The 14,865-nt window shown below is 39.3% G+C and overlaps 1 protein-coding gene across 8 annotated transcripts in view; it reads left to right on the top strand.

Annotated features, from left to right (window-relative positions):
* SYTL2 (synaptotagmin like 2) overlaps positions 1 to 14,865 on the top strand; it is a 51,932-nt gene that overhangs the window by 5,915 nt on the left and 31,152 nt on the right. For all 8 annotated transcript variants that reach the window (XM_088052299.1, XM_088052300.1, XM_088052297.1 and 5 more), the window contains exon 2: positions 6,493 to 6,914. In XM_088052299.1, coding sequence (XP_087908425.1) covers positions 6,814 to 6,914 — 101 coding nt within the window. In that variant the 5' untranslated portion in view covers positions 6,493 to 6,813. The remainder of the gene's footprint in view (positions 1 to 6,492; positions 6,915 to 14,865) is intronic.

Genomic DNA, 14,865 nt, shown 5'->3' with positions numbered 1-14,865 from the left:
CATAATAGATGTTTTTATTTTACTTGTGTCAGTGCAGTGTTCATTAGCCTAATCCAGGTAGTGCTAAATCCCAAACTAGAACACATATTTTCATATATATATATTTTTTTTTTTTAAGAATGGGGCAATGGAGGAAAAGGAAAGGGCTTTGGCATCTCCTGGTTATAGATGAATGTCCTTTATGAGACAGTATAAGCAGGAGAAATAGCAGGTGTGTTTTCCATTCTGTAATAAGAGTTTGTGGGAATGGAATGGAGGTCTGTTGTCCTGTTCTCAGTGTTACTTTCCATACTGAATCTGTATGTTTAAGATGGCAAGTCTCCAGAAGAAGAGGGTAAGCACTTCTTTCCTGTAAAATGAAAGGAAGGTCATGGCTTCTTAACAAAATATTCTTAAGAAATTAATCAGTTGCATTACGAGTTTCAGGGTTACTTGTTGCTTGGATCTTTTTTGGAAGGGAGAGGTGGGACAATGTTTTAGCTGTTTCTTGTGTAGCTTCCTTGCTAGAATTTGGAACTGTCTTGTATTTATGTTGGGAAAACATTCAGAAATTGCTAGCCATTAAATACAGAAATGTATCAGATATGTAGGATCATGACATGCTTCCCAACACATAATTGGTTTGCTTCTGATCTCTCTAAAGGTTTAGTATTTTGCTTAAATCTATTTTCAAATAAGATATAGAAACAGTCCTTCAGACTGGACCCTGTCTGAGTTTAATGCCAATGTTGACATGAAGAATGAGAAAGTGGCCATGGGAGCTTGAGTCCTGTGAGCATCACACTTCTGCTGTCTAAATGGAGATGAGAATAATTGTTATACAACTGACAGTGCTCTGCCTTCAGAGATCTACAGGACTGAGTCACCTTCATTATTATATTTCAAGTCCATTATGCTGAGAAGATATTCTTTGTTTTGTAATTCTTGATGAAAAGAATTAGCTAGAAGAATGAAGTTCTTTCAAATGAACTGTTACTAATTCAAGGAATGTGCCTTACTGGGATTAAACCACAGCCAAGTACAAATGGTACAATGTGCAAGGAAATATAACTAGATATGAAAATATGCTGATGTTAGTATCAATAAATTGGTGGAATTTCTGCAATTTTGAAGATTCTTCAAATTATATTTTTTTAGTAGATTTATACTTACTGCAGTGTGAAATAAATGGCATGACATCTACAGTTAGTCTGACAGTGGTCAAAGGGAGAAGGAATGTTTAGGTGCGTTTTCCTGAGGCTTCTCTTGAATTTATGAGCCTCTTTCTCCAGAGACCACATCCTCTTAATACCTCTGGTCTAATGATTTTGCACCATAACAGGTATAGAGATTGACATTCTTAGGCAGTGCTGCCAATATCCAAGCCCTGTGAAAGAAGTGGCAAGCTGCCATGTGTGATTAGAGGGATTAGGCCATGACCAAAGCAAATTATTTTTTTCTAGTCCAATATTAAGTTGTTAACTTTTATCCTCTTTGTTATTAACTCTTCTTCAGAGTAAATTGCCTTTTTAGTCTTCAAAGTGATGAAGGTCTTAATGTCTTACCAAATAAGAATAAAATTAAACCACAGGCAGAGTCATGCGGACCAGCAAGTCAGATGTTCTGTGAGAAAATGAGAATTTTCTGAAGTGCTTCCCTTACTCCAGCTGAACTTCTTCCTCTTTCAGCTGGTTGAACATCACTATATGAGGCTGCTAGTGAAAGTGTCTTGAGACTGCAACTATTTTACAGGTTAAAATCATCAAGGATTATTTTGATACTGTTGAGCAAAGCTTGTGTGTAACTTTTAGTATCTTCCCATTTTTGGCCGTTTGGAACAGTTATCTGGTCCTGTTCTTTCCCTTAACCATGTTGTAAGGAATACTGCACAAATAGGTTTATTATTGCAATAAAATGAAGCATTGCTATATTTAATAAGGCAACACTGAAATGGCTCTTAAAAATAGTTATCCCTCACTTCTGCAAAAGTCCTTGTTCTACCAGCACTCTTCACAACAAGCTAGATAAGAACTTCCCTACCTCCCACTGGCTAAACATACATGTTAGCAAACACTCTTCTCTAAATTAATCTCTGGGACTGTTGGAAATATGATATGCTGTGTATACTCTGCTATTATAATTTTGAAAATATTCTGATAGCACCTCTTGTAGGAGCAGCTGGATTGGCTGCAGATATGTATATCTTACTGGGTGATCTTTTCCTTTCTGCCCCTTCAGGAATAAAAATGACAACAAGCCTTCTTGTGCTTGTTTTAAATTCTTGTCCTGATCATTGCAGGCAACAGCTTTTAAAACTCCTGTGAATTGTGACTTAAGTCCCTCTTTAAAGTTAATAGCTTTCTTTTCTCCACTGCTCAAACTAAAGTCCATAATCCTCTGATCTTCTGAGCAAATATGTTCATGACCATTTGCACTTGCACCAATACTGGCGTTTAGCTTAATTAGCTGTTCTGCCTTCTTGGGATTTGCCTCGTGTATTTACAGAAAAATTATCTCTAAGCCTAGGTTGGTGCTGAGTTACCTGTGACGGTACTGCTTAAATATCACTGGAGAATTAAATTTATTGAGGAGACTGATTTGTTTGTTGTTGCAAAGATGTAGCTTGTGGGGCTCGCAGTCAGAGGTGCCGTAACTGCCCAATGTAACTTCCCAGGGCCGTAGGGGCCAGTTCTCCAAGGCTTTTATTGTTCTTAGTATTCTTATTGGCTTCTCTGCTTCAAAATAAAGGTTTATTATTTCCTGAGCATGGGTGTAGGCCAAACTTGGTTACTTTTGAGAATGAGTTCCTCTGTGCATGCAAATTGTTGTAGTGCACAATTGCATTTATCTGTCTTCCTCAGCTTCCTGTTGCCTTATGTGTGGACTTCCAACTCATCCTAGTTACTAGTGCTGGTATGTTCTAGAGTGGAGAAATATAGTTAGAAAATTGTGTAGCTTTCAAGTGCATAAATCCAAACCCTCTTATTTTTATGAGCCAGTAGGTTACTTGTAAATGAATGCTTTCTGGGATGAAGATGTGTGCAGATAGCAGTCGCTGATCAGCCAGGCCTGTAGGGTTGTTGTTCAGCTGAAGGAGCTGGCATAAAGAGTGGTGTGAACCAGCCAGAACTGTAGGGTTGGCTGTCACCTTCTTCCTCTTGTTAGAAGGCATTGGCTGCACAACACATTCTCTGGATCAAAGCTTTAGCAGCTTAGGGTCTACTTTACAAGGAGCACTTGAAAAGTAGTTTTGCAATATAAGTTTAGGACGTTATAAGTTTTCTGCATGCAAACAGAGGTCTTGTTTGGATCTTGAATGGAACAGCTGACTCTAGGGTTTTGCTGTTTGTTTTCTGATTCTGTCAGTAAACTCAGTGCCAGCCATGGCAAAGTACTCCAGCATTCTCCTTGCCTCCCTCATTGCATCCCATAGGTATACACTGAGCACAAACTTGGAAACATAAACTATTATTGTAGTACCTCTTAATCTAATAGCCCATAATGTTTGGAATAGAGTATTCAAATTAACATTCCCCTTTTGTGTTTGGGGAAAAGCAGTGTAAGTGTAAGAGGGTAAGCAGAGACCTCTGTAGGGTTAATGAGTTTGTAGACAAAGTTGTCTTTCTTTTGTGGTTCCTGTTTTAGAAAAATGGAAATTCTGACTTAAAGCAGTTGAGGTATACAGATGCCTGAGAGGTTCTGAGAAATTTTACAAGATAAAATTTTTGGATGAGTGCCTAGCCTAAACCACTTGGAAACCAAGAGCAGCTTAAGAGTGTGTGTGGGCAAATTATACTTTGAGATGCCTTTCTGTATCTTTTTTTTGCCAAAACATAGAAGCTTTCATGCATGAGTTGGATGAAACATAATTTCAGATTTCTGTTTATTACTGAGAATCTTTCATTAAAAGGAAGATATTTTTTTTTTTGGTGTGGTTTTACCTGAATTTAATGTTTAAGAAAAAAATTGTGCAAATATGCCATGACTCACAAATGTTAGTATATGGCACATGAAAACCCTACTTTGGAAGTCAGTCGATGTGATATCAATTTTCATGATTTAATCAGTTTGATAAGGATCTTTCAGTCTTATTTAAAAGGTCTGAAAACTGTACTGACAAAAAACCCCTTGCCATTGAGCTTGCAGTGGCACCGAACAAACTGTTCAAACCTCTCAGTTCTCCCTGGCATGTATAGGGGTTCTTAAGAGGAAGAAAATGTCAAAATAAATCAAAATAATTAAGGCTGGGGTGATGCTAGAGTGTGAATTGAACAGGGGGAAGACACTAATTTTATTTTTTTTCACTTTTTATTTTTAAATTGAGTTTTATAACAGGTTCTCTAAGCTAGCAGTTTTTGCCATCTGTGTTTGGAATCAGCACTAATAATCTTTTGCAGAAAGCCAACCTTGCTTGTAACTTGTATCAGACAATCTCATGAGATTAGCCATGCACCACACACATAGAAAGAGGTTTTCTTGTTTATGAAGGGCTGTAGAATCATGGGTGAAGAGCCTGCCAGAGTGGGTGGGATCTTGGTATCTTGCCTCTGATTGAAAACAAAGTGGGGATGCAACTCTAGCTTGAAGAAACTGCTCTACAGAATGATGGTATCTGGGAAGTTTAGTAGCAGTGCTGCTTGCTGTGAGCTCTCACAGCCTGTTTGGATGTGCCCTTGCAAACTGTTGTTCAGATAGGGAGGACTGAAGCTCTATTTCCACAGATTTCATTTATTTGAGTGCTGAGAGACATCAGTGAAGTCTGCAGGTGGTTTTGTAAATGCTGTCTAACTCTTTCCTTTAGATTTTAAAATTCAGATAATAAGGCAATGTAACACGCCTTCCCTCATTCTTCTTTAAACAAAAAAGAACAAAGACATGTTAAGATATTATTCTATGCAACAGCTTTTTTCCAGACTTGACTGATCTTGAGCAAGAAACAAAGCAAAATTTTTGATTATTCCAGTTCACACCTGTCCAGGGTTTGTAGTTGCAACATGAGCTTCTGTGCCTGTTGGCTGGGTACTTGCCATTTCAACTAGTGTCCAGGGCTTTGGATTAGCAGTGTGGATGCTGCTTGCTGTGTCAGATGGCATAGAAAGTTTTCACATGACAGTTGAAACCAATATGCATACCTGTTCCTAAGCTAAAGGAGTAACATTGTAGATACTCAAAAAATTTAGGATTGTTATCTTTGTTGGTAGTTCTATAATAAGCACTTTTTACTTTTGCCTAATTATAAACCCATTATTTTCTACATACAAATGAAGTTACAGATGGCAGGTTGTTTGAGATGCTGTTGTATCAACCTCATGCAACAAAATCACAATGAAAATCACAGAGAAAATATGTTAGCCAAACAAAAACATATAGAAGGTGGTTGGATATTGGAGTTGCTGGGGGCAATAATCAGTAAGGTGGCTACAGCTCCCTACCAAATCTAAAAGACATGCTATGATTTTGAGAATGAAGTTTTCCTTTGAGTCCTGCCAGTGCCAATATCTTGTTTTAATGGCCTGGTTGCACTCTTATGGCCAGGGGAGCAAATGCAGTGACTCCTTGCGTGATTGTAGTGCTCAGTAGATGCATATGAGGCCAGCATCCTGTCAGCCACATCACAGTGCCAGTCTGTGAGGGCCAAAGGAAGATGCCCACAACCCTGAAGGGCTGTGATGGAGCTGCCTAGTACAGAGACATGTTCAGGGAAAGCATATGCTTCTCTTCTGTTTCTCACCAGCCTTGGCACTAAGCATGCTTCTGAGCATTACATTTGAGCTATTTATTTTTTACTCAGACTTTGACATCCACATCGCTGTAATCCTGAGGCACTAAAATATCCTACCACAGACACAACTAACTCCTCCTCATGCCACTCTTTATTCCCTTAAGGTTTTTTTTGAAGAAGAGGTTTTTGTCTTTGATAGCTGGAATTATCTCTAAGTGGATAGTCCTCTGAAATCATGGCCTATGAAACAGAGACAAATCAGTGTTTCAAATTGCTACTTGTAAATGCAGTTTGGCTTGTATAAAGCAGTGAGGTTCATGTTACCACATGACTTGTAATTACACATACTCAATATGATTATGTATAAATTATTTCACATTTATTCCATATGGTCTGTAGGACAGTGATTTGGCCTTTTTTTTTTTTCTTCCTTTAAATCATTGTAATAAGTGCTCTTATTTTGGTGGGGTGGTAATCTCCCCTTTCCTTCAAATTGTTCTGCTAACTGTAAGGCTGATTTAAAATATACTTGTATAATACAAATGTACCAATTGTATGACACTCATTTCTATGTTTTAGGGTGTGAGTTGTTGTATTGGGGAGGAATATATTTTCATGGCCACCTTGTTCAAGAGGCATGTAAAACAGGTTTGACTTGAAGTGACCATTTGAACTTCATAAAGTCATTTAATCACACTGAAAAACTTGTTTCTTTTAATTAAAAATGCATACATATTGTACTTCCCTGATTCCTGATATTGCAACTTGTTCTTCCTTGTCTCTTTTTTTAGGGAATGTTTTGTTTGTTCTCAAATGCTGGATATGCTGGGTCAATGAACTGTTAATCCAGGAAGCAGAGTTGAGAGGACAAACTGAGAAGACATTATAATGATGGCAAGCAGGAATGCAACACTTTCCCAGAAGTCTCTCATCTAGGGAAACGTGCAAGAAAGCAACCTTTGTGACTCTTTAAACGGCTGACTGTAACCTGGTCCAGGTTTGTCAGTGCCTGCTGAAAAAGACTTCTAGAACTTTAAAGCAGGCTACAAGACTGTCCTCAGCAGGATCCAAGATCTTCCCAGACACTTTACCAGCCCTACACACAGAACAAGATGATTGACCTAAGCTTCCTAACAGAGGAGGAACAAGAGGCAATAATGAAAGTGCTGCAACGGGATGCAGAGCTTAAAAGAACTGAAGAAGAGAGAGTCAGGTAAGGGATCTAGCAACCTCCTTGTCCTGGGAAGACTTACACAATTCCTGAACTGTGTAGCTCAGGAGTAGATTAAAACAGTTGTTGCAGAGGCCCCCATATTCCTCAGTATATGTGGTTTGGAGATTTTTTGCTCTGGGCTAGATTTACCACAGTCTCTGGATTAAATACCTCTACCACACAAATGATTCATTACTGGCCAAAATTATTTTAGACCCTTGCAATTCCCTATGGGACCAAGAGCACCCTGTACACATCTGCCTGGATACACATCTGCCTTGGTTTCCTCAGAAGAGGATTCAGTTTGCAAGTGTCAAAACCACTGCAGACTAGACTAATGCATAGTAAATGAGGGACTTGGCTCAAAAGGAGTGCAAGCAGCCCCAACAAACCAAAATACGGTTGCAGTCAGCAAATATGTCTGAATGCTGAAGTTGTGCCTAAAATATGTGAAACTGCAATACATTTGAGCTGCAGTCCAGAAGTACCAACACCATGCCCCACTGCCAAGAAAAGTCCTTGCAATCCACAGATAAAGCAGAAAATTGCTCCTTAATTTCTTTGTGGTGTCACAGATGGAGCAATGTGTTGTTATTCTGGAGTGGTTTATGTGCTGGAAGGTTTTACTGGAGCTACTGTTAGGGCAACTGCTATGACTAGAAAGGCATGCGTGGAAAGTAGTATTTTTCAGATGCTCTGAGAAAGCTGTCTATCTACACAGGTATAAATAGCAGTCAAATAGTTGCTTCAGCTGACATAGATAGTGCCTGCTCAAGAATGAGGATTTTGGTAGGCATTAGGGTTTTTTTCCAGTGTGAAGGAAATTATGAATTACAAGGTACACAAAATAATATGTGGACAGATAATGAAAAATGGAGCCTGAGGTGCTGAAAACTCCAAGTGCTATAACAGAGACAAATTTTTACAGGCCTCAGTGAAGGCAGGATTTTCTCTCACTGATTTGGTAATCTTCTCTAAGATTCCTTCTTGTTGTGATGTTCCTCATGAAGTAATGTATTTCCAATTTAAATGATTTGAAACTCTTCCAACGATGATTCATGTCTGATGCTTCTATGCTACTGAGAAAGATTTTTTTTTTTTTTTTTTTTTTTTTGATAAATGTCCTTGGTGTAGGCATACCCTATATCCTGCAAAGGAAAAGGCAGCCAGACTCTTGCCCTAAGAGCAGCATTCCTTTTTTTGAGTATGCTTGTGCAGCCCTGGGGTTCTTTGAGATCAGCAAGTGGCCAGCATTTTGCTGAGTTATTCCACTTGCTTCTTTTAAGAGCAATAAAGTGTAGACCAGTAGCTTCTCCTTGTTAAAAAGACTTTTCCTCTCAAAGCATTTGCTTTGCTGAAGGTAAAATCATTACAGGCGCTGTTCCAAGTTCCTGCCCCCATCTTAATGCAGCCTAAGTAAGTATTTTCGCCACACAGTTTTATCTTCTGCTTCAAAAAGCAGTAAACTGACCTTTTTTGTAACAAAATAAGCGTTTTAGTTACTGAAGGTAGAAAGCCACTGTTTTTAGTCATGGAATGTTATATTGGTGCCAGGTCTGAAAGCATTCCGGATAAGTAATTGTAGATGAGAGTTTGAAAACAACATCTAGAGAAAGAAACCCTTCTTGGAACAGAAATTCAAAAAAACCATTCTCAGTAGTGGTTTGAAAGGACTGTCAGCAAGTATTTTTGTCCCTGTAGCTTTACTTTTGCCATTTAAAATTCTAGTTCAAGAGGGTGTGGTGGAAAATGCAGGTTGTAGCAGCCTGTAATCAGCACGTTTGCTGCTACAATAAAAAGTCTCTTCTGGTTTCTAAATATTACAACTTCTGAGAAGCTGGAAGCTTACATATGAAATGGATTTTTCTGCCTAATTGTGGCACATGAAGCTTGCTTTTCATATCTTATATATATATTAAAACACTACTTGAATTATATCTCCAGCCAAGGAGATACAGTATTTTAGTTTGGCTTCTGTAGCCTTGCACAGCTGGAAGACTCTAAGAGCTGGAATCAACTGTCATCGTACAAACATCAGACAACATGTTATTTATATGTGTGTATAATGGAAGTCTTTCAATGTGATGTTTTTTCCTCTCCAGAAAAAGTTCTCAGGTTTGAAGGGTGTTCTAATAATCTGTGCCCTGTTCTTGGAGTGTGGGTGAATTGGTAACATGACAAAATCCTCTTTGAGCCACTTCCTAGTGGAATTTTACAAATCACCTGATAGAGTCTCTTCCCTGCTAACAGTTCCTAGTACTGCTAATCTAATAAAACTGCTCTGATTAGACTGGCCCATGCAGCCTTCTTAAGGCAGTCTGCTTTAATTCTTGGTTTGTTAAGGGCTGTAATAGGTGTTTCCCCATCTTGTGGCTCCTTTTATGTTGGTTTGAATCAGCATGATTAGTTTTAGGTACAGCAGTGCTTTGGGAACAGCATACCTGCTTCTTCCTTCACCTCTGCTGAGGTCTGTCTCAAAGAAAAGAGGATATTGATGCTCTCATTGGCAAAGGGGTGAAGAAGAAATATCAGATGACAAGAGGGTGTGATGCACAGAAAGCAAAAGACACTGTATGCTTTTTTTATTCCCAGTGTAAGATGCCTCTCTTTCTTTCCTTACACTAGGAGCTGCAGCAGGTCACTCAATGGTAGTGTTGCTGGGGATAAGGCAAAGGCATAAAACAAGAGTCAGGTGACAGTTTATCAAGACTAGAAGCTGTTTATCAGTGTATTACTAACTTTATTATTTTGGTTTTATCATCATTCCTGTCTAGGAATCTCTGATATGCCCTGCTCCAGCATTGAACAAATGAGTGGGCTACGTACACAACTGAATGTCCTGGCAGTAGCTTCAACATAACCCCTAACTCCTTTTACAGATGCATAGTTCAGAATTAACTTAACTTTGAGCCCTTTCTGGAGACAGTAATGTGAGCAGAAATATCTCTGTCTGATCTGAAGTTGTGGAGTGTGGTTGGATGACTCTTCTGTGGTTTGAGTAGTTGGTCCCCGGCACCAGCGTGTCTAAGGCAGATGTTGTGGTCACCTTTGTGACAGGGTTCCCTGCTGTGGCGATCAGCCCTTCCCAGCAGAATCTCCTAGCAGTGCTCCTTTGGGCTGTGCTTGGGATTGTTTGCTCCTGGTGTAAACTGAAGGAGGTTAATGACAGGGGAAGTTCTGATGTGGAGTTGCTTGTGTGGTAGATGGGGACTGCTGTGTGCCAAACCCCTTTGATACATTAATTGGTGTGGCATTGCAAAAATAGAGAAAGCTTCAGGGGTCTGATTCTGCTGGGAGTGTGTGCCTGTTGAAAGCCTATTGTAAATATTATTTTGACTGACTAGTTCTAACAGATATCCTTTGCAGTTACTTTTCAAGGCAGGGTATTGATAGTAGACTTATCATACACAGACTTCTGAACAAGCATAAAATGGAAGAATATGCATTACTTCAAACAGAATTGGCTTGTTTTTATATGTATCCAGCTACTTCTAACTCTCAGAAATCTTGTTGTCTGGAGAGAGACCCCAAAAGTAAGAATAAGAGGTGTTGCTTATGAGGAATTGTGATGACAGGGATGGGGAAAGGTTGCATAATTCCATAGGTCTGCTTTTTTTTCTAATATAGCCCTCAAACAGTTTGAAATGATATTACTCTGTTGTTTAAACCAATTAAATAGTAACTGATGGGCTTTTTTGGGTTTTAGGGTTTTTATAAAATCGTGTGTAGCTGCCATGCAAAAGATAGCTTACTTGCAATTTTGATTGTCCACTGCAAATATTTTGGGTGTAGCTCTCAAACAAATGTCTGAACAGACTTTCTTCCTATACCTTATATAGATATTTGCAGACTAAAGAGGCATGCTCATACAATGTGCAATGTTTAAACAATTACTGCTTTGTCCTGTAAAATTTTGGTATTTGTTTCCTACTCTCAAAGAAGAAAAAGGAACCTAATCCACAAGTTTGGCTCATAATGCCTAGTCTAATATAATTTTACTCCTGTTCTTGCATAAGTGATACCACAAAAAGTTTGTCTTCTCTGTGTTCAGAAAGTGACCCAGAACCTAAATCATTTGTCTTTTTGTTAGTTTGTGATTTGTTCTTATGTTGGCAGCAAATAGAGTTGATAAAATTCATCAAAATTCTCTTTCCTTTCAACTTCTCCACTTACTTGGTATTCCATTTGCAGAAGGGAGGTTTTGGAAGTTAATTTGTAGATAAGGTGTGGTAATATCAGGATTTTTAAAGGCTTTATTTTGCTATTGTATTCTAGGGTGCTTTTTCCATATGTTCAGATTAGGGTGTGTGGGACAGTAATGTCTGTCTTTGAGGCAAACACAGACCTTGATCTAAATACTCCTTCATTCATCATGAGGAGTCCCAGAGTATGCTGGCACCACGCAGATTGTCCTGTCTGAAAAGCTCAGCTGAAGCAGTCAACTGGGGTATAAGGCAATCAAATAATGTATTAAGGTGTCAGTAGTCACATCTTGCAAATTCTGTAGTGATTTGTAATGTAGGCTATGAATAAGGCAGGTGCAGAAGAGGGAATTGAGACAACTGAGGAGGTGTAGATCAAGTTTTAGATACAGGTATGTGTTGCTAGATACTCTTTTTTTCAAAAACAGGGATGAGTTGTTACCTCTTTGCTCATGCAATGACCTGTTACAGTAGCCTACAAAGCATAGGATAAACCATTCTGGATTTGGTGATAAGAAGGCTGATGGAGACTGATTTTATCAGAGCAGATTTCCTGCCTTACAGTGATACCATATGATCTGGCCTATTATCAGATGTTCCAGACATGGAGAGGAACAACCCAATTAATCCATGCACAGATTTTCTGTTTGCTTGCATAGTGGTGGACAGTTGGTTTGTATTCTGTTCAGTGCAATCTGCATGTACTTACTGCCCTAGGGGAGAAGACAAATTTTCCCTCTTGCCATAAAACGTTTCACCTTGGCATAGTGGAAACATCATATTAAATAATGGGAACTCCATGTTATTCAGTCCAAAATTCTCTTTTAAATTTCCTTTTAACTATGTACCCTTTCTTGAGTTTAAAGTTCCTATAGGAGAAATGGGCACTAGCTTCATTATAGCTTTAGCCTGTTCCCCTTTGAAAAACTGCAGTATAAGTTTACTGGCATTTTAACAGAGCACAGAGGGACTCCAAAATACGTACTTGTATCATACATAAAGCTCTTGCTGCATTTTCTCCTAATTGCAAATTGGCAACTGAGCCTGCAATCTGATTCTTGATCTGGATGTTTACTAGCTCTTTGATCACCAGGAGAAACATTTAGAGGCAACTTCGTCAGCCTCTTTGTTAACTGGGGAGATGGCACAGAATCGGTTGCTGGCTTCTAGTCCTGTTGTGGTTTGCTGGGAGGCTGATATAGCTGTGGAAAACCATGGCTGCAGTCTGATTCTCCACAGTTCCTTTCAAGGTAAACCACAGTCTGTGTCTAATTCCTAGCAGTCAAACAGGCCAACATGGTACAAGCAGTTTGATGTTACTGCTAAGACCTCCTCCTAGCAAATCTTGAGAATTCAAGATTTGTAAATCTTTTGTAAAACTTCCCATTTGTTGCAAAAATGGCCACAGGCATTACGAGTCTATGATGTATTGGTGAACGCAGGAGGCTTAAAAACTTCTTTGTTGTCAAAACCTAGAACTAATTGTCTTTCTGATAATGGAAAATTAAAAAAAAATCTGTTTCTTGTTTTGTGGCTGGAGAATACCTGGAAATAGCTTTAATACTTAGGTTGTTCTGATTTCCTCAAAAAAAAGGGGACTGACAGGCTAAGCACCTCTCTTGAAAAGGTAAGCCAAGCTTACTCTGAGGTGAGATAGTAAAAGTCTGTTGCAAATAAGGTGCTGTGAGCATCTGTCAGTTCTCACCATACAAACCATATCAGGCAGGCAGGTCATTTGTAAAGGAACTTCTATGTAAATTGAGAGCACATTTATACCTTTGTTAGCAAGCATAATTCATTTTTAGTTCTCAAAGTCTAGAAAGCCTGTTGAGCTGGTGGAGTTAAGGTACATTAACTCCCACAGGCAGCAAGCAGAAGTAGGAGCAGAGTGCTTGACTTTCACTCCCAAATAAAATGAGAGCTGCATTGGCCAGGTGACATTTATTGAGTCTAGAGCTATGGCAAATCCCCATCTCTGTCTCTGTCTGGTTATGTTAACTGGTCTGAGAGTCCTGCAGGCAGGTAAGCAGGCTGGAACAGCTGAGGGGTCTGGGATCCCATCCCCTTCCACAGCTCAGCTGAGCTTCCTCTGCTCTGAGCTGACTTGTAAAGGTTTCCAACCACACCCCAGTTTCAGTACCTGAATACCAAGGGGAGAGGGGTGAGCAGTGTCTGGGGTTAAAGGATTGAGTCAAACAGGGTGAGGACATTGAATACTTGTCCTGTGACTCAGTACCGCCTGCTAGAGAACCTCCCTCGGCATATGTTGTCATACTGTCCCAGAGCACTTGCTGTGGTCAGAGCTCTGCTGCCCTGCAGGCTGTACAAACAGCTGAAAAGGCAGTCCCTAGCCCTAAGGGGCATCACTTCTGAGAAGACAAATAACACGTGTGAAAGAAGGTGAAAGGGAGAAGCAGTCACCTGTGTAAAAAATTTCTGTGTTCTACATTTCCATTCTTCCTGCTGGCTGCATTTATAAACTGAGTAATGTATTTGCTGGAGAACAAAGGGAAGCTACTGCTATGTTCCTGCTTCAACTTAGAACACCTGCTTAGGAAAGGTACATATTTTGGCCCTTAGAGAAGCACATAGGGAGGAAGAAATTTTAAATGACCATGTAATACTCGGTACTGTTGAATCTTGGAATTAAAAATGCCAGTGGTGACCTCAACATCTGGCAGCATAAACTGCATGTAGTAGATTTGAGGCACCCCTAGGAGGGACTGATTTTTGACAGTACTTACAAAATGAAGTTTTAAGTACTGAAATTCTAATATCTCTGATGCATTCAATTAAGGCTTTTTTCTTATCTGGCTGTACAAAGATGAAGAGGAGTTGATTGGCAGATGAGAATGGTCTGTCTTTGTGTGAGGGTTGGGACTGACCCAGTGTCCTTCCTCTGCTGTCAATGACTATCGATGTCTGTTGATGTCAATGACTATTGTGACAGTCAAATCTGCAGCCTATAATAAAATGCCTGTCATCAGAGTTAATTGATTGTACCAGAAGATCTGTCCCCTAAACCCATGAGAAATGTCATACTCTGGTGAACTTCCTTAGGGTTGGGGTAGATGTTTAGATCTTTAAAGGTCCCTCCCAACCCAACCCATTCATGATTGTCCATCAGGCCTGTGAGAGATAGCACCATTCCATAGTAATGTGGATTATGCTTAGCCTTCAAGTCTCACTAAATGGATCTTACTTGATTTCTCCCTTGGGCTCTGTTATTAGCTTGTTTTGCTGAAGCAAAGGACATAAATGAGAAGGAAGATGAAGCGTGACTTGACTTTTTTTTTTTGTTTAAGCGCTCTCTAAATCTGTGTGGTAACTTTCCTGATCTGCAGGTTAGTCTCCAGGCCATATGTAAGCATATGCCTGTTACATGCCCAACAAGGAAAAAAAAAAAAAACCTCAGAAATTGACCACAGCTATTACTTATTTTGTTAAAGCACACCTCACAAGAGCAGGAAAACCCTGAAGCTGGAAAACAAATTCTTAAAAATTTGTCTCCCAGTTTTTAAAATGGCTGCAGTTCGCATGATGGATACATGCAGATTAATAAAATAAATGGTGCAAACTTATTTTTTTGTTTCTTCCATGTGATTGTTTGTCTTTGTAACTCATTCTATTCATATAAGGATTTTTGTGTAATTTATGGAAAAAACGGCACCATGCTTCCAGTACACATTTGTAATGTGTGTGTAAAAGCAGTGCCAAAAGAAACCCTGAAGAAGCATCTCTGAGCCCCA

Source organism: Pseudopodoces humilis, chromosome 2 (genome assembly GCF_049639895.1).
Source record: "Pseudopodoces humilis isolate 2021_Gansu_Grassland_sample_001 chromosome 2, ASM4963989v1, whole genome shotgun sequence".
Lineage (NCBI taxonomy): Eukaryota > Metazoa > Chordata > Aves > Passeriformes > Paridae > Pseudopodoces > Pseudopodoces humilis.
This window is presented reverse-complemented; position numbering and strand designations above follow the sequence as displayed.